This window comes from Vigna umbellata, chromosome 3 (genome assembly GCF_029865625.1).
Source record: "Vigna umbellata cultivar VRB3 chromosome 3, Vumbellata_1.0, whole genome shotgun sequence".
NCBI lineage: Eukaryota > Viridiplantae > Streptophyta > Magnoliopsida > Fabales > Fabaceae > Vigna > Vigna umbellata.
This window is the reverse complement of record NC_142167.1, coordinates 14,425,136-14,445,951: the sequence shown is the minus strand read 5'-3', so window position 1 is coordinate 14,445,951 and position 20,816 is coordinate 14,425,136. Positions and strand designations below refer to the sequence as shown.

The following is a 20,816-nucleotide window of genomic DNA, read 5'->3' as shown; positions in this document are numbered from 1 at the left end:
GGACAAGATAAGATTTATTCTGAAAACCCAAGTCAGATTAAGACACTTTTCTTTGATGAATCAATGAATTATTTTAAGTATTTTTTATTTAGTTGAATAAAAATATTAAAATTTTGAAAAATATACAAAAAATAATTATAAGAACAAGGTTATGAAGACCCTCAGCCTATCACTTCAAGAGATGCATTCATTCTATTCCTTAATTAACTTTTGACTTCAAGAGACACAAAACTTGAGCATTGACATGACCTCCACATTGCAATACATTTTAATTAGTAATAAAATATACTGAAATTTTGTCATTAACATTCTTAATTAAAGATTTTTCTTGTTCTAATAAATGTTTATAATTAACAACTTCAAATAAAATAAATACAAATAAAATATTAATATATAACATTCAAACATTATTGAGTACTTCTTGACTATGCAACTTTGATTTGAGCTTAAGTATAATTTATGAAAAACAATCATGTTTGAAGCGACTAAAATGATGTACGATAATTTTTTTTAAAATATTCAAAACAGATGTATTATTATTTTTCTTAAAAAAAATCGATTACAATAGAGCAATCAGAACTTTTTTCTTTTACTTGTATATATCCATCTGGTCATCCACTAATAAATCAAATCCTTTTAGGTTAAAGTAGGTTTAACTGTTTGTAGTGCAACAACATAGTACTAGTTATGTCTTACAACAACACTAATTGCTTTATCGTTTAATAATATCTTTTTATCTTAAAAATATTTATGGTAATTATTTAATATTTTTTCACAATTTATTTTTAATTTAATGTAATCATTATATTTTCTAGAAATTTCTTGTTCGCGTTGTCAACCTCCATCATGTACCATCTGCGTATTCCAGTAGAACCAAATGTCAGTGAAGCTGAACTTTTAGGTTATCTCTTTATGAACGAAAGATATTACATTCAAACTTTACAGTAAAATGTACAGATCACATTCAATCAAAACTAAAATGAAGAAAAATATTAAATAATTGTTACAAATATATAAAACAAAATTAGTATAAGACCTTATTTTATATTCTAAGTAATGTTTTGATACTCAAAGTCAATAACTTTTCATTCTATATATTAAAAAATAAAAAAAGTATTTAAACTATTTTAGATTTTGATTTCTAAATTTATATGAGAGTATTGAGTAAGATAAAACTTAAAAAACGATTGAAATAATAAAAAAGAATTATATTTAATCTGTTTTAAGTCTCTACTGATAATATAAGACTATTGAATATAGTAATAAGAATATTTTAAGAAGTGGAGGAATAAATGATGAACAGAATTCAGGTTAATGCATAAAGAGGAGTGATTGTTCTAAGTTCACAGGCATGTGCAGTAACAGTGGTGCATGAAGTACTTAGCATGCATATGTAATTAATGTGTTATGTGTAGTCCCTTTCCATTCACACGTACACCAGCACTCATCCTTTGAGGATTGACTAATCAAAAGGTCTAAAATGCACGCATGTGAAAACTTCCACCAATAACTAGCTCAAGCATTGACTTACTTGTTTCTGCTAATTAATTTTCAGACTCTAACATTGGGAACAACTGTGTCAGAAGGCAAAGTTTTTGTCTACAATGCAACTTAATGATACAACATTACTAACTCCTATTTACTTCTCTGCATTTCTCATGCATTTCATTCACCATCACAGACTTTTGGAATGCTCTCAGAACTCTTACCAAATTAAGAGTTTATAAGATGAATATTACATTTTGAGCAAGGAGATAATGTGAAAAAAATATGGGACATATTTGAGAAAAGTGATTCATAATATACAACTAGATTTGAGAAATCGATTTTGTTGTTCAACATGCTATTATTACTTATTCTCTTATAGATTTGAACTCAAATTCTAGTTCAATGAGTCCACATAATTCACCATTTTAGGTTAAAGGTAATGGTTAGACTTAAGTTTAAACTATTTTTTAAAGATGAATTGATTACCTTTTTGTTGTTGAATTCTTTTATAGAAAATGTGAAAATTTTAGGAAGATTTAATAAAGTTTTTTTCGAATCTTCTCGTCCAACTAGTCTAGTATTTAATAATGTTAGTATTTCTTTTGTCTAATGAGAAGTGTTTCATGTACTCGCTCAATTAGTTTAGTATTCATCGAGCGAGAATCAATCTATTTATTAGAAGGTGGATTTTAAGCTTAAATCAATTCCACAAAACCTAGCGGATGGAATAGAAGAATAAAATGTCCACTTAGAACTCGTTAGGATATGTTCTAACCACGGCTCTGATACCGTATATGAAATGGGCTTTAAGTCTAACTCAATCTCACAAAACTGACTTATAAGATGAGATTTGCATCTTACTTATATATTATAATTTGGCATTATCTCTAGTTTATGTGAGACTTCCAACACTATTTGTCTATACGAAGAATTAGTGAATTAAGAAAATTATTTTTGACAAAAAAAAGTGCGTAAAAGTCAAATTATGAGGAAAAAAAGCTTTTTTTTGGAGGGAAACCAAGCTAAAGATGAAGAAAAAAAAGGAAAAAAAAAACTCAGGAGGAGCTCCATAACTACTTTACCTTGAGTCTCATGACTCTAGCCATTTTTTCTCTCCATATGTTTAGGAATAACAAATTCTCTCATTTTTTGAGGTTGAATGTAATAATGAATCTTCTCTTGAGGTAGTTTTATTTTTATAATATAAATCTTTTTCATAACTATTATGTTCTTTCTTTATTAATGTTGCATGATTGATATTCTATGCTTTATTTTAGTTATGTCTAAACATTATAAAATACTTTATAACTTAATTAAAGTTTGAACAACTTAAGAGGTTTTTTATTTTAGACATATATCATTATCTTAGTTAATTAAACACCTATTTTTAAAGCAAATTGTATAAAATTAATTAAGTAATTATTATTTTTACATTGAGATTTAAAACTTATATCTAAAAAATTAGAACTAGAGAGCTTGTGGTATGAGGTTTGCTAACGCGCGTACGCCTGTTTTTCAAGTTAAGGGTATTTTAATAATTTTCATTCTCAAAACTAAAAAAAAAAGAACCCCCCAAACCCTTACTCACATCTCTCATTCCTCTCAACCCTTTTCTCTTTCATCTTTCTCTCTCTGTCATCCCTACTGTAGTCCCAATTGAAAAAATCAGAAACACCCTACTGTAACCCCAATTGAAAAAATCAGAAACACTTGTCGTAATCTTACAAAAAAATGATTTTATAATGAGTTTTGATCTTATAATTTTTGTCTCATCTAATTTTATCCAATTTTCACAAGCATAAAGGAATTGGTAATTGACCTGGAAAAAATCAGAAATACTTGCAGTTAAACAATTTCTTACAAAAAATGATTTTATAATGAGTTTTTATTTTATAATTTTTGTCTTATCTAATTTTATCTAATTTTCACAACATCAGAGGAATTGGTAATTGGCCTGAAAAAAATCAGAAACACTCGTTAAACAATTTCTTACAAAAAATGACTTTATAATGAGTTTTCATTTTATAATTTTTGTCGTATATAATTTTATATAATTTTCACAAACATAATGACATCCCAAAGAATTGGTAATTAGCCTGGAGGATTTTTTTAGAGATGATGATTCAACATATGCAAATGATGAAATTAGAGAAATTAGTGAAGATGGTGAAATTGAAGAGATCTTGAATGAACCTTTGTCTGAAGGTGAATATGTCAACGACTCAACTCTTTAGGGATGACAAAGAAAAGGTTGGAGTGAGAGAGATGAAAGAGAAATGATTGAGAGGAATGAGAGAGGTGAGTAAGGGTTTGGGAGTTTCTTTTTTTATTTTTAAGTTTTGAGAATGAAAATTATTAAAATACCCTTAACCTTAAAACTTAGAATCATGATATATAAGGATATTTAAATCTACTAAAATCCGGTACACATGGCTAAAATGTATCAACTGAAAAACAGGCGTACGCGCGTGTGTATATATATATATATATATATATATATATATATATATATATATATATATATATATATATATATATATATATATATATATATATATATATATACCTTTCTCCCCAATTGAGTAATATAAGTTAAATTTAGTAGATTTTGAATTTAAAATTGTGACCATTTGCACAATTTGTTCGAAATTGTGTTTGCATTCTTAGTTTTAATTAGTAAAAAATCACATTACCTAAACACACAAATCCATTAGGAAACAATATTTCAACTTTCCAACAGATCATGAACATTACAATTAATTTTCTAAAATTTGATGGTTTTCATGTACAGATGGATATTAAAAGTTGAAAAATGTTGGAAATATTACAACCCTCCTAATTTGTAATGATTGAATGTGTTTGTCTTTAACGGAGAACTCGTACAACCTAAATGTATTTGGGAGTATTTTGAAAAATGTGAATTCTCTAAAGATGCTAAAGTGGTACTTCACCTGCAAAAACAGATTGTCAATCCGTTAAAATTTGAAAAAAAAATGAGTTGGTTTTTTCAATTTATCAGTCCCTTTTTGTTCTTTCCATCTAATCTGCCAAATAAATGAGTTAAGAAAGAAAGGACGACACAAGTTGGTCTACTACTTTATTTTTTTAATTAAAAATTAAAGAAAATAGTATAATATTATATTATTTAAGTGATGCAAATATACAATAATACTGTAATTTTGTTGAATTTATTATTGGACATAGATCAAGAAAATGAAAGATAGTAGTGTGAAATTTTGTTGAATTTATTATTTCATCTTTCTCTTTTGCGACTTTACTAAAGATTTTATATAGACTATATAAATATAGATTTTATATTTCAAAATAATTTTATAAGTTTAAATTAGATTTAATCTACATTCTAATATTATATTGAAGTCAATTCTAAATCTAGTGAAAATGTTTACCTTTTATATCATCATTTATATACCAAACAAAAATAATTGTGTTAAAAATATTTATTCTTACATAAAGATCTATTGCCATCAAAAAATATTTTTCTCAACTCAAACACTTCTTAACATAGTTTGAGTACGATTTAAGAGAGTAACTTTATTAAACACTTCTCACACTCTTCTGTTATGAAAAAAAAAAAAAACCCTCAATTTTATTATAAATATCACAAGACACAATAATATTATTTATAACTAGTTTTTAACCAGTTATTCTTTAACGAATAAAAAAAATATTTTTCTTACGATTCTATCGGTGAAATCCTTATTATTATAATCTTAGCAAAAGTTTTATTCCTTTTCTTTTTCTTCTAAAATAAACTAACATATAAGTGTTATTTTATTTGTATTTTGTATTGTATGTAACCAAACCGCTTCAAATAAACGAAGAGACACATCCTATGCAAATTATGCAATAACCACCAAAACCAGACAACAACCTTCTTAATTTTTATATTAATATAAATAACCTATTCTTTTATAATTTGTCCCCTCTACATTAAATATCATATATTTAGGATTCTCCACTTGCAACCAAAACCACTACTAAGTTCTAAAGTCATTAATTAATTTAAAATATGGTGTGTGTGATGAAAGAAAATTAAAAGTAGCATCCGTTTTATGCAGATTTATGTCATGAAATTTAATGATTAAACTTCTATATATGCTCTTTTAGCTAAAGTAGAAGCCTCCTCATCATTCACTTAAAACTCAGATTCCATTTAATTACAGCAAAACATATAGAGACACAGCAGAAGGTTGAAAAGAGAAAAAATATATTATAATTAATTCTTCATCATGATGGTGGTGACACCCTTTCCTTTCCTACTAAAGCAGCTCAAAGAAATCCACTTGTCAGGTTTCAATTACATTATCTTTCAGAAATTGGAGAAATGATTCTGAGAAGGTTGAACCATCTGCAGTTCTGTGGTTGTTTGGCATGAGTTATCATCACTGATCATGCTCCTGTTTCAACCAAATCAAAAAGGGTGTGTCACTTTTTTTTTTCTCTTTTTTGATGATAATTTAATCTTGTTTTTCAATGGTGCACAGTAAATATAAATGGTTAAAATATGATAAGATATGGTGTGTAAATCTTACTCTCTAGGTCTTGATGCCCAAAGAGAACTTAGGGCTCTTAAACGACCATAATACTCTCCAATCACAACAAAACATCTTGCAGCTTGTCGAACTGTCAGTAATCGACATAACTGATGAAGGGTTTGTTGTCTCAGATTATCAGCCTTCAGTTCATAAACACCAAATTTTGATTAAAATAATGGGTGAGAACTGAAACAATGGAGTCAAAGGAAAATTAAGTATGGTGTTTAATCAAGTCATTTTAATTAATCAATTATATATCTATCCGATAAACTATATAGTATAATCAAAACCCAACTACCCCATGAGATGGGTCCCTAGCTAACGGACAACAGCACTTTGCTTTCAAAGGGTATGAACTTGTCTTATCTATGAACTATTTAGACTGATTCTAATTAATACAAGTATAATTAAAATAGTGTATTCTCATTTTTGTTTTATGACACTGGAATTTAATATAATCAATTAGGAATCACTTGTCAATTTGGTTTTTAAAATACTCATGGTTATAGGTCTACCTAGGGTTTATGTATAAACATCAATCTGTCACTGTCCACAACCAACTTCTGATTGAAACATTTTGAGATGAAAAAACTACATCAAATCAAACATCTGATGACCATGCATGCACCTTAAAATATTTAGAACCAAAATGATGATCAGGTTATAAACTAAAATACCCAAAAAACAATTAATTATCTGTATTAATATATAAATACATGTCTAATGCCTAATTAGCATGTAGTGGGTGAGTTAAGTCAACCCAATTAATTATGGGAAATTATTAAGTTATTTAATCATATTGAAATAAGTTCTATAGGAGGATTGTAGCTTGAGACAATCGAGTCTACGTTTCCATGATGCTTATCAAAGAACTAAAGGTAGTGTCTATAATTTGACAAGTGGTTCATTATATATATATATATATATATATATATATATATATATATATATATATATATATATATATATATATATATATATATATATATATATATATATATATAAGGAGTGTTACTCATAAAATAAAGAGTATATTTCAAGCTTGTTATTCTTTGACTTTCTGCATATTTTACAAGTATAAGAAAAGGTAAAAAGAAAAAAAGGAGAGAGTAAATTACTGGCATGTTAAATCAAGTTGAAGTGAGATGAAGGTGTGACCTAAGATATAAGCTCAAGTTTTCTTTTATATGAGGAGGAAGCATTGCGGCGCAAAACATGCAAAAGAGAGGATGGATAACAATGAATGAGCAAAAGAAACAAAATGGATCAGAAAATAACATTTCATCAACCATTGCTAGAACCACTTCATATATACATATCATTATCTTAAAACCAGATTTTGAAATTAATTAATACGTGTGTGGTCCTTAGACATGTTCCACCAGTAATTTCAAACACGCCAACTTTCTTAAACCAATTGCTGTTTGAAAGCTAGAAATCCAGGGATGAACAAGTTACCTACGAATTCAAACTTAACTTTGACATGAATGTCTGCAGAAGTCTCTCTCTCTCTCTCTCTCTCTCTCTCTCTCTCTCTCTCTCTCCTATCTACTGTTAAATGGAAACTTTTGCATGCAAATAATTTTGACACAGATGTCACCTGAAGGCTTTACGTCAACCTCCCACCAAATTGAGTGCATAAAAATTAAAGTATTACTTTAGCCCTAAGACATAAGAAAAACATAGCCCTAGCTATATATATAATATAATGTGATTTATCAATCAATTCAATAATATGACATCTTTGCTTACAAAGTTACCCCTTTTCTGTTCTTTTCTAACATCTGCATATATAATATATATTTATATGTATGTATGTATATGTATGTATATATATGTATGTATATTTGTGTATACTGTACTATAATTTACCTGGCCAACAAATCCTTCAAGGTTGGCAAGCTTGCCCATGGCGGCCACCATCTGTTGCACGCCATCGGTGACGGAGCCACCGGCGATGGTGTCAACGAGAGACTGCTGAAGCTGTTCAAGACCTTGAGTGAGAGCGTCTTCTGCTTGCACTGAAGAATGACGGAGAGCATATATGCCCATAATTTGCTGCTCAGCTAGGGGCTCCAACTGTTGTATCAACATCTGACCAAAATAACACACATAACTTCATTCATTTCTTTTTCTTCATACGTAAAAAAAGATAACATTTTTACCAAGAAAATAGGGTTGTTTTTATGAGGGTCTTTAAGAAAAACAAAACTTGTATGAGAAAACAGTTCTTATACTACATCTTTATTATTCTTATACTGAACTCTCTAGACTGTGTTCATGTTGAAAAAATGAACAGCTCTGATACATATATACATATACTATAGTTAACTAAATTTATCATAACATTGATTGAGGAAGATGAAGATGTTAAAGGGAGAAAAGAGAGTGCATAGGTAATACATACTGTGATGAGTTCTGATGGTTTGAAACCACCTATCCAGAGGAAGCATCTCTCAGCTGGTGAAGTCCACATGCCATTGATGAGATGAAACACATCTGTTTTAGCAGCCACTCCCTTCAGCCTGAAAACCTCATCATAATGAGACAGATATCCATCCACAATCACCCTCAGCTCGCCGTCGGACAGTGGTGCCTGCAGCCCGGTCCGGAGCTCCGCCATGTGCCGGTGGTCATCTTCTAACCATCTTGCATACTCCAGGTCAAACATTGCAGCTCCTGCAACAGCAAAAAAATTTTAAAGCTCCATTTTCTTATATCAATAACATTTATATTAGCATAATTTTGATACTATGTTTTGGTGTTGAGTATAGTCTTGTTAAGAGTTGGAAACTGATTAAGTACTTTTAACAAATTATTCTTCGTATGATATTGGTTTTATGTACGAAATATTTGGTGAATATAATTTAAGAAATGATTACTTTGTATTAAAATTTAAATGTAGGTTGTTTGATGAGTAGTGCAAATGTGGTTTGTAATGAAACAGCATAGCGCATTCATCTTCTGAATAGAAAATCAATGGATTACTCATCATTCTTAACTGCATTACCTAAAGAGATATTATTATTCTATGTTCAAATTTGTTTTGTTTTGTTTTTTATCTGAACACCATGCTCTTTTACTAAAAGCAGAAAAAAGCAGTTATCATGGATCAATAATTCGCTGAAAAGTTAAACTAGGCTTTACATGCATGTTTAGAAAGGACAGCACAGTTTTTAATGTGTAACAGTACGATCTTCTTAGAATAATGATCCACTGTTTTTATTTTATAAGTATTTTTTATGTTTTATAATGAGAATTCAAACGTGAATTAGGCCACAGATTTTGGTCAAACTCTGAGACTTGTCCACCTGATTCTAGATTTTGAAAGTCCATTTCAAAATCAAAATTTGACTTTTGTTTTTGGCTTCAAAGGGCACAAAAAGAAGTTACGTGTAAATATAGCAATTGCTCCCTACTGAGTCTCTTAATTCTTTGTCTCATTCCCCTTTCCAAACTGTAAAAAGGGGTCAAAAGATCAGGCCAACAAAATCTTTGAGGTACTCATTATACCAGTTCTTCCTAGCTCCATAATCATACATGTGTCAGAAAATTATGACATAATAACCTTTTCTATCTTTGATCATATTTGAGGCATTAGAAAATGAAATTGCATTTAAAAAACCAACAGAAAATAAAAACAGCTAAACTCACCAGAACTTAATATACTTCCACCAGCACCACCACAACCCATAAACACTCCCTAATATCATAAATAATAATCATCAGCAGAAGTCAATAAATAATTAAGAAAATTATGCAATATTGTGTGTATGAGAGAGAAAAGAACCTGAGAGCGAGCTCTTTGAAGGTCTTGTTCAAGGTGTGTGAGCTTTAATCTACTTGACTCTAGCTGCTGCACATAAGCCTAATTGCAATGGAACAGCACATTTACACAATGTCTCTGTGGTTACATTTTGTTTACTATAATATATGATATTCTTCTGTTTCTGTTTTTATCAATTGATGGGACACACCTTTTTCCTGAGACGGCTTTTCCTTGCAGCTTCTCTGTTTTGAGCTAAACGTCTCAGTGTCTGAATCCAAATCAAAAAAGAAAATCTTGACACAAATCCCATGTGAAAAATCCAGAAAATAACCAAACTTGAAATATAAAATATATTAATACTGTATATAAATGTGTGTGTGTGATTGTATGTCATATTCAAACCTTTGCATCAAGTGGCTTCTCTGATGTGGAACCAGCTCCTTTCCTCTGAATAAAAAGAACCCCAAAAGAAAAAGAATTAAGGGATTTGAAAGGTGAGAAGTACATAAAAAGATGAACTGGAATAATAAATTAAATCACTTAGCTTAGAGGGACTTAAAAACCAGAAAAATTGTAGATTTCTAGCTACTAAATGAAGAAAATTGGTCAACGTTTCTCAAATTCATCCTAGCTTTGAGGTTGGCTAAACCAAAGCTCAAAGAGATGTCATGCTTTAAAACAAGAATACAAGAGGAAATCAATGAATGTGATTTTCTCACAGAATTTTTGGGAGGCATTTCTGAATGAAAAGGCCCTTTATTAGGCAATTTCTCTTGTGGTGGTGTGCAATCATGAACATGATAAGGGTAGCAAAAAGCATCTTTATCTGCCATTGTGTAGGCGTATAGTGTGGTTTTAGAATTAGATTTGTAACACCACAATTAAATTGGGAGAAAGCACAAGTTTTGTCTAAGGGTGACCAGTGAAGTGGGAGTGGGTCACTGTTTAAAAGAGAAACAGTGATTGATAAGTACTGAAAAGATTCTCACTTTGTTTTTTTGTTTGTCACGTTCATCTTTCCCTCTCTCTCTCTCACTTTCATGTCAGACATTCATCAGAAAATCGTTCAGGAATCAGAGAAACTCTGTGTCTCTTTGATTTTCTGAGGGCTGTTGGGATCTGTGCTGAGAAGATATGTGAACAAAGAGGGAGAGAGAAAGACGAACCATAAGGGTAATAATAATTGCCTTTAAAGAGGTCAACTTTCCCAGTGTTTTGGGGACATGGAAAGAGAGAAACTGAGAGATTAACAGTGGCAACAATTGTTGTTTTAAGAACCTTTTCTTGTTGTGATTTGGCTGCTGATTGAGTCTGTGATGTCCCTGCCCTTGAGCCATCAGTTGCTGTCTCCTGTTGTTGTTGTTGATGAAGCTGATCAAAAGCCTGTTGATGATCTGAAGAAGATGCTTTTATGCTTATGGGAGATTCTGTTTCAAATTGGAGCTCATTTTTGCTTGAAAGAGTGTTCACTCCTGATCCTGAATCAGTGCTTTCCCCTCCTGACTTTGAACCTCCCTGTGGAAATCCACCACAAATTTTTATTCAAAATGTTCAACACCAACAGTATACTAGTCAATCTCTTTGTTTCATTGGTCAGTTCTTAATTAACCAAATTTCCTACTCAAATTCTAAAAAGAAAACTGGGATACTGTTGAATCTGTTTTTGTTGTGAGCATCTTTGGATATGAATTGGTCAAAGATGGAGATGTGAGAGAGAGTAGTACTCTTGGGGTTTGGTGGAATCTCATTGGCCATGAAGGGAACATTTCCAGTGTGGCTGAAGGCCTGCCTGTGAATAAAGCTGCTACAATCACAAAAAGAAAAATATCAGAGGATCACCAAAAATAAAGGCTTTATGAGCATCAATCATACGAAAAGGTGGAGGAACCTAATCCTCCTTTTCAATAGTCATGATGGAGTCAGAACATCATGCAAGTTTCAAAGATTATGCCATCCAAGTTTATTATCATTTTCGGGTATGGGAAATTGTAACCTCCCACTTAGCTCTTTAGGCATATTCAAACCTCCTTCCTCCTCCTCCTCCTCCCACTTCTTTCTTCTCTACACTTTTGCAGAGTTGCTCATTACCTATGCTCATCAAAAGGAGAAGAACAAAAACAATGAAACATACATGATTTGGCTTCATCACTTCTTATCTTGATGCCTTGCAATGGAGCAAAAGCCTCTTCCAGCTCTCCAAAATCAAAACCAGACCCTTGATTCCTAAGAAACAAAGGGTAAGTAAGAAAAAAAGAAATCAAAACAAGCCATATATATAAAACTGAAGAAACACCATACAACAGCAGTTCCATGTAAGAAAACTGAGAAATTTTTTCTGAGTGTTGATAAACTGAAAACTGAGATATGGAGAAACAATTTAAAGAACAATACATTAGGCCTGATGCTGAGGTATTAATCCCATGAAGAACTCCATAAGGGACATGATGACTTGAAGGTCCTGACTCAGACAGACCCGTTTCTCCTAATCTTTGGCCCGCCATGCAAAGCTACTTAAAACATTCTCTCCTTCTCTGAAGCTGAAACTGAAAGCCTCTCATTCATCAGAAACTCAGTTCAAGGAACAAAACTTGGTACAGCCAAAGCTGAGGAATATAAAAATTGTGTGCATGTGTCCATACGATATATATATATATAATATTATAGACATACATAGAGAATTCTGTGTATGAAAACCGGGTAGTGTTATGACTTTTAATTACCTCTGCTTTCATTGGAATTGAATGGACAAAAAGAATAGTATATGGAAAAGTTCACACAGTGAAGAAAGATGAAAGCTTTGTTGTCAAAGTAATATATAAGTTTCCACAAGAAGAGGGTCCAGTCTTTTTCTCATGTGTGCTCATCCTTGCAACATTTTATCTTTCATGGGGTGTCTCTATCTTTCTTTTCTCCTTCTCTGGGAAGAAACCTGATTGATAAGTGTGTTTGGCTTGCTTTATCACTGTCCCTACTTGTAAATACTTGTATTCAGTAACTCATCATGTGGAAGTGTGGTACCACAAACTTTGTCCTAGCAAATTCACCAACCTTGTGAGTTCTGTCTGTCAGTTTCTCCAAGCTTCTGGAGTTTCAAACTCATAAAATAGCTCATACAAGTTAGAACTATTTAATTCTTTGATCAAATTCATCAGTTTCACTTTCACTTTGATTGAACTGTAAAAGATTATATATTTGTAATGTGTTTAGAAAACATTCCCAATCATACTGATAATTTCACTTAGAAAAATATATATGTAATATGTATGTGTTGTTTTGCTTTTAAATGAACCATTATTATTGAATGTACACTGATATAAACATGCATTTACTACATTGAATATATTATATGGAAATGTTTAAATTCAAAATCACTTTGATTGAAATATTTTTCCTCCGTTTTATTCATGCTTTTAGCTGTAAAAAAAATTAGATGACTATTTGGTGTAAATGAAAATTTGAGAATGGTAGAAATTAGAAGAAAACTATTTGATATGAAAAAGAAATGAAAAATTATAGAAAAAAAGAGGTACTTCCATTTTTGTTAGGGTAAAGGGATAATTTTGTCTAAATTTGTCCTAAAAACTATGGGATAGATTCATTTTTTAGTTTATGAAAGTAACATAACTATACAAAAAAAAAAATTCTTTTAATGTGAGAAAGTTATTCAATTTCTTGTCGTTGAAATATGTTTATTGAGTCTAGTTAAAATATATTCATTAAATGAAATGTGAAATCATTGAACTTAATCACTTATACCTTGTCTAGATTGAGGTTAAGGTGGGAAGGGGAAAAAAAGTGAAAAGCTAGATTTTTTGGATAAAAAAAGTAAATAAATTTAAATAAAAAGTTTTCATATGTGGTTAATATAACTAAATAAAAATATTTGTATTATAAAAGAAATTACTAATTTACTCTTTGCTAAATTTTATTAAGAAAATTAAAAAATAAATTTGAATCATGAAATATTTTTAAATTTATTTGTTTATGCAATGCAAAAAAATATTGAAATAAAATTTATTTAATTATTTAATTAAACGTGTATATATATATATATATATATATATATATATAAGTATATAAATAATGAATTTAAAGTGAGTTTCAAATTTTTTTCATACAAATATAAAAGGTAAAGGTGAATTATTTTTTTTTAAATGTATGAAAATGAATTTAGCACTTAAATTTAAATTTCACAAATATAAATGAAAGGCATAATTAATACATATATGTACTGTACCCATCCATAATTGTGTGTTTAATTATAATAGATTATTGGCAAAAGTGCTTTCGACATTGTCTTTCTACACACATTATTTCGGGGAGCAATCCTTTCACTCTTCTTTTTTCCATTTTTGCAAATAGTCACAAATAACAAATTTTAAACATGAATTGTAATAAAAGTTTCACGTATTTATTTCAGATCACTAAATTACATAAATTACTCGTTTTTCCATCTTTTTATATTCTCATATATTTGTACCATCTTTTTGAACATCTTATAATTATTTTACTTTCATTTATATTCATCTCATATAATTTAAAATAGTAATTAATATGAAAAATTATACATTATTATTGATTTAAAAAGACTAAATGTATTTATTTATAAAGTTTGAAAATGAAAATTAATATTGTGTAAAAATTTAGGAAAGGAGAAATGAGTGAGTCGCACTCCACTCTCTTTCCCTTGTCTAACCGCCGGTGTAATGTGATTGGTTGTGTGGTGGGGGCTTCTACAGAACTGCATGTACTTAATGGGATAAAGTCATGCATTCGTTTATCACTTAGATGAGACAATTCTTTCTTTCTTTTCTTCCTTTTCCTTTCTTCTTAAAGATGGCAAAAGAGAAAGATCTAAAATTAAAGCTCTTCTTTTTTACAACAACACCAAGTGTCACTAATTGTTTTACACATCACACCCTAAACTTGTGCTCATACCATTTCAACAAAAACATTACAATAATATTCCACAAACACACCCACTTTCTATATGACATGGATTTCTTTCGTCTTTTCTCCTTCCTTCCTTCGTAGGTCAACATCCATTCCCTCTCACCACCTAAAACCAGATTCTTTTCCACTCATACACTTCCTACTTTTTTTCATTTTTTCTCAAACTCTTTCGAACAAGCATGAGGGAGACATATAGCCAAATTAGCCCATGAACCCTATAAAGTCGAGAAATTAAATATAAAATATGTTTGTGCTCATCTAATAATATACCTTTTATTGCTTTTCCCAGCAATTATTCCCTGATGATTGGTCCTTTGTAAAGGTGGTGATTTCCCTGAAAATACAAATTCTCTTAACTCTAAAAAGATTAGGTCAATTTATATTTTTATGTATGTATGTACCTTTTGTTCCCAATATACCTTACAGGCAACCACCGATGTTGATCATCATCCCATGCAAATGTTTGATTGTTTCCAGCATTCGTTACCTTCGGCCGTAATTGTTTCAGAGGGATAAATGCTGTTAGATTCTAGAACAATAATTATTCAATTTATCATGTATATTATTATGCTAATTAAGTCATTTATTACTTGTGCTCTAAGCAACTAACTAAAAGAACATACATTAATTGCTCTTTCTTTATGCTAATAACTTTCTCTTTTCTTGTTTTTGGCTTTCGACTGTGGAAGGCAATCAGAATCATCAAATGACATCCCAATAATACCAATATATATAATCAATGTTTTTTTGTCTCAGTATATTCTTAAATGAATGGAAAGTAGTTTCAAAGTTGTATGAGTACAAGAAAAAAAAAACACCTCATGTATTAATTTTGAATTATCTATATATTTTTATTATTATTGATTTTGTTTGTGAAGTATCATAATATAATCATTTTAAGTAAATATATTGTTGGGAATCATGCAAAAATTTTAATATGATTCGGCACCTCAATGTTTATATTGATAAATACTTAATAAAAATTATTATTATTATTCAATATGCAGTTTTTTTAATAATACAAATTTATTGGAAAGACATGACAATAATAGATTTGAGTCCAACTCACATAAAAAAAATTGACATTCCTTTCAATTTAAAATTTTAAAACAATGGATTCATGAAGTTATTAATCCTTATATGATATTCAATGTTTTTACTTTTATCTTAGAATGTAGATTCACAATTACATTCTCAATAAATACCAACTTTGTGCTGTTGACAGAAATTAGGTTTAGTGTATGTTTTAATTCCAGATTAGATATTTTATTTTTTAAAATATTTTGTTCGTTTTTGTCATTTTAAAATAGAAAATTCATTAACTTATAACATTATTCCATACTTATTGTGTTATTGTGTGAGGCCAATTGACTATTTCAATGTATGTGATATATTGTTTATATTTGACAAAGATTTGTAAATTAAATATTGTTTATCTTTATTAAAATGAGCATTGGAGAAAACTAATAATGTTTTTGAAGAAAAAATAATAGAAGATTTGCAAAAAATCGAAGTCTAAATTATTTTATTTTGCAAAGGTTAAAAATAATAATTGCAAATTTTACAAGGAAGAAAAAGAAAGAAAAAATTTTAGGAAAAAAAATAAGTATTTTATTATTTTGTAAAGAATAAAAATATATTTAAATTTAAAAATAAATAAATTAAATTAAATTAATAATTTTTTATTTTTTAAATAAAAAATATATATTTTCTTATATTACAATGTTAAGTCTTTGTTATCAAACAAATTTATTTTTAAGTTTTTTGTTAAAAATTGGAAAAAGAAAATAGTTTCTACAAAATTGCAATTTATTTTCAAAGTTCAAAACAATATTAAATATATTTTTTTGTCAATTATACATTTCTCGTTCACCTAATATTTAATTATAAAGGTAAAATAGAAAATGTCACAGCTATTTTGTTAGAACCAATAAAATGTATTACATTTTTAATTTTAACTTCTGAAAAAAAAAATCTTAAACTACATTTTAAAAATAGTAATTAATTTTGAAAACATTTATTATATTTTTAATTCAGTTTTTTTCATAAAATGATTAAATTTAAAAGTATTAATGCTATGCATAATAAAAACTTTAATTTTTCTAAGCTTCATTTACTCTGTTTGGAATCCCAAATAGTTTGACCCATTAAGTTGAAGATGAACCAAGATTGCTTTTATCCAATAATAAGAAAACTTAGGCATATTACTGATATTATTTTGATTTTTGTTCTTATGTTATCAATATCATAATCATTGATTAATATACCAGAGGTAATCCCCAAGAGAAAATATTTATGAAGTTTTTTGTCGTAAAATAATGACAAAAATACTATAACAAATACATCAACAATATTCACATTATAAAATTATATTTTTTATAATAAAATTATTACATAATTATATATTTATTGTGTAGTTAAATAAATTTGAAATTTATATATTTATCATACAATTTAATTCGAATTGGGTGTAGTAAAAGAATTAATATAATTTAATAGTTTAATTTAACCCATAAAAATGCAATTCAGTTAGGTTAGACGAAAGGGTAAAATTGGTAATTTGAAAAAAAAAAAACTAAGGAGTGGGAATGGGAAAAAGAAGGTACGAATAACATGGCCCTCCATTTTCGCTCTTCCTTCCCCATTGTCAAGGTTAATAAAACTTTAACATTTTTGGTACTATAAATGTTAAATATGTTCCAAAAACTTCAGTATTTTAGAAATGTATAAATGTACCCTGAAAATGTATTTCTAGGACACGTATAAATCCCTAAAAATCACCCCCAAAAATTAGTTTACAGAATGTGTTTAACATATTTTGAAAAATAATTTGTAGAACATCTACAAATTTCCCAAAAACATATACCGTCTAGAAATTAGTTTCTGAGCAGGGTTTTTTTCTGTAAAATTAAGTATAAAATGATGAGAGTTGTTTGAATCAGTAAGGATTGAGACAAGGAGGTTCTTATAAGGCATTGAAATCTGAGTATTTGTGGGGAATGTTAGCTTTTAAGGTCTAGAGATGACATTTGAAAGTGAATGAGGATAAGGGTCTTTCAGTTTTCTCATCTAGTACAAGAGGAAACATGAGTGAACACGTTTATGTCTAGGGACAAAATTTTCTCACAGTTGGAACATAAGTCTTAAGTGTGTCAATCATGTGGTTGTGAAGAGTTTAATAGGTAAAATAGAGAATGAAGTAGAAGAAGTAATAAGTTTGGTAAGGACCTAGATGAGTAGGTATGGTGGTGTTTAAGGTTGTCTAGTATGTTTGGGGTTTAGAACATATGTTTTACATTCCTCTACATTGTAGCAGAGTAGCTACTGAAACGATGTTTTATAGTTTCATGTTATCACCACTTCAGCACTATTTGACACCAATTCATCATCCAGTTGATTGTTTGTCATATTAATAAACAGTTATCATCTCTCCACTCAGTGTAAATCATGCCAAACACAGACTACATGTTTTGCAAGGTATGAATGATTAAAGTCACTAACTGCAACCTGAGGATTTGCAGAAGTGCAGGCATAAAACCATCAGACATAAAAATGGAAGAACAGAACATAGAAACTATGAATATGTCACAGTAATAAACATGTTCCTAATTGCAGCTCATGTTATATATATATATATATATGAGAAAATTGTTTTCCATATGTGACATAGATCAGACTACTGAAAAGTCAGTTGAGGTATGAAACTCCTAAGAGAATAGATCTAAATAGAAGAGAAACAAAAAAACATGAAACTCCTAAGAAAAATACTTTGAATGATATTGAAGGCCAGCTATAATATCAACTCTCTTCTCTAAAAAATTGAATCTGTTACAATGACTTCATGTTTTACTTTTACGGTCTTAATTATAAGATCAGAATTCCCAGAACAGAAATGAAAGTGTAAAATTTCCAGATTAGTTCACGGCCATTTTGTGTACTAAGAAGTGATCCAAGTTTTGAATGTCTATCGTGAGCTGTCTTTGTTGGTCAGTCACCCAAATTTCAGAAGATTTCAAACAAGTTAAAAGTTGAGTATAAACTTTTTGAATTGAACGAGTTACCTGCAAATATGCCTACATAATTAGACTTAATAGAAAGCATGAGCTATAGGAAGGTATTTAACAAAAATCCTATTCATACTTAAAATGTGGATCTACATTTATGTATCTCCTCATCATGTCAACCATTGCTGTGGTGAAACTGGCTAACATCTGGCATTCTTCATGAGACTTTGCCTCAGAAACAACTCCATGAATGACCAATTTCTTGAGATTGGGACATCGCTTAAGCAGCCCCTCAACCCAATGGGAGAAGAGATCATTGATCACAGTCCAACCAAGCTCCAAGACAAGAACATTCTCTAGATAGGAAGAGCCTTGTAAACCATAGTGAAGAACTCCATATCTCACATCATAACTCAGAGATAAATGGCTCAGATAAGGAAAGCAAGTTGCAATTGTTTCCATATCCACAACCTCATCCTCGTCGTCAAACATCACATCCCAAAGTCGAAGCCTCTTTAGATTTGATGATCTCGAAATCATCTGGTAAAACTTTGGCCATATAATTGTGAAGTTGCTGATATCCACTGTCTCAAGATCCTCAACTGTGTCGCCAATATCAAGATGTATAACACTAACATCATCAATCTTAAAATGCTTCAAGGCTCCCTTGCCAACGAGTTCAAAGAACTCAAGTGCACAATCTTTCAAGTGCAAGGTCTCAAGCCCGTCAGCCTCCAATATAAACTTGTCCAAACTGATTGATTCTACATACACCTTCTTCAGCGTTGAACTACTCAATTCAACAGTCACCTGTGCATCAGACATTGCAATCTCAGGATTCACAAGCTCCAAAGCTTCAATCTTCGGACATGCATATACCAGAAGATTCAGATCCAATGCAGATATACTGACATAACTCAGGGAAAGAGACTTCAAGCAAGGGAATCGCTGATAATTAGGCTCAACCCCCACTATGGAGTTATGAGCAAGATCTAGTATTTCCAGCTTGTGCCTGCCACATATTTCAAGAATGTTAACATTAGGCATAGTCTTGACATTATAATGCAATTGCCTCAAAGTTTCCCTGGTGTACAAGAGCCAAGCAGTAACCGTTGAAGCTGAGAATTCATCCACATCTTCCATCAAAATGGAGAGAGCCTGCAACCCTGAGGTCTGAAAAATGGTTTGTGTGATCAAAATCTCGAGACGGGTAGTCGTCAAATCTCGATAAATGGGCCAATCTTTGGAGCTGAAGGAGAGGGTATGAAGGTGTTTGCAGCACGCTTGTCGCCATTTCCTGCATGTTGCAGAGGCTATCACCACATCTCGTGCAGCCCTCAAGTGAGACAGAATGTTTCCAATCACTTCTACAGGAAGCTGGTCCATGATGCTGCAATTCCCAACTTGGAAACCCCTCACAACGCTGTATCTATCAGACAACCTTTGTCTTGTGTATTGTGTTCACAAGAACCAACCAACACCAGAATAAAAAACAAAACCAACATAAACAAAAACCAACAAAAGAAAAACTTGTTCTAAAATCCTTCAATTCAATTCAATAGCAATTTTGGAAGAAACCTCAGAAATCACTCCAGAATCCTCAATGCATTTCATCAGATGCAAAAATCTCAACATCTCTCATCAGCTTCTCTTCTCGCTGGATCAGTTTGCACAGAAATCACGAAATTAGGGGAAGTAATCAAGATTTAAGATTTAATCAAGCAGGTAAAATGGGATTCGGGGAATACAATTAAGGATCAGAATTTAAATTAAATAAACCATAATCGTCAACAAGAACAACAACAATTGATTGTAAAATAACAGAAAAAGTGAGTATAGGATAGAGAAAATGGTTGTTCACCTATAAAATAATGAATTACGAAAGATGATTATTGTTGATTGCTATTGGGTTAGAGAAAAAGGGAGCGATCGGACCAGAGAACGAGTCGTGAAATCTCAAAGTGTGAATCCAAACCATAGTTAGTTCGTTTGAGTTTGATTTCGGATTTCCCAATATTTTATTCCTGGGGGTTTCAGTTACACATA

General features: G+C 30.2%; 2 protein-coding genes across 5 annotated transcripts; both read right to left on the bottom strand.

Moving 5' to 3' along the window:
* Positions 1-5,596: 5,596 nt before the first annotated feature.
* Positions 5,597-12,786, bottom strand: TGA9 (bZIP transcription factor family protein). 3 transcript variants are annotated; one of them, XM_047301191.2, is made up of 13 exons: positions 12,534-12,786; positions 12,205-12,356; positions 11,945-12,036; positions 11,538-11,617; positions 11,092-11,328; positions 10,216-10,260; positions 10,022-10,081; positions 9,835-9,912; positions 9,699-9,747; positions 8,452-8,723; positions 7,917-8,138; positions 6,042-6,184; positions 5,597-5,906 (listed from the first exon to the last, which is right to left on the bottom strand). In XM_047301191.2, the coding sequence occupies exons 2-13, from the start codon at positions 12,312-12,314 to the stop codon at positions 5,819-5,821; spliced, it is 1,476 nt and encodes a 491-aa protein (XP_047157147.1). In that variant the 5' UTR covers positions 12,315-12,356; positions 12,534-12,786; the 3' UTR covers positions 5,597-5,818. The 3 variants fall into 3 exon arrangements, with proteins under 3 accessions (XP_047157147.1, XP_047157146.1, XP_047157148.1); XM_047301190.2 differs by lacking the exon at positions 12,534-12,786 and having other exon boundaries at positions 12,205-12,448; XM_047301192.2 differs by lacking the exon at positions 12,534-12,786 and having other exon boundaries at positions 11,538-11,614; positions 12,205-12,448.
* Positions 12,787-18,785: 5,999 nt separating this feature from the next.
* Positions 18,786-20,816, bottom strand: LOC124827999 (F-box/LRR-repeat protein At1g67190-like). Of its 2 annotated transcripts, XM_047301195.2 has the most exons (3): positions 20,632-20,816; positions 20,349-20,427; positions 18,786-20,217 (listed from the first exon to the last, which is right to left on the bottom strand). In XM_047301195.2, the coding sequence occupies exon 3, from the start codon at positions 20,154-20,156 to the stop codon at positions 18,897-18,899; it is 1,260 nt and encodes a 419-aa protein (XP_047157151.2). In that variant the 5' UTR covers positions 20,157-20,217; positions 20,349-20,427; positions 20,632-20,816; the 3' UTR covers positions 18,786-18,896. The 2 variants fall into 2 exon arrangements, with proteins under 2 accessions (XP_047157151.2, XP_047157150.2); XM_047301194.2 differs by having other exon boundaries at positions 18,786-20,427.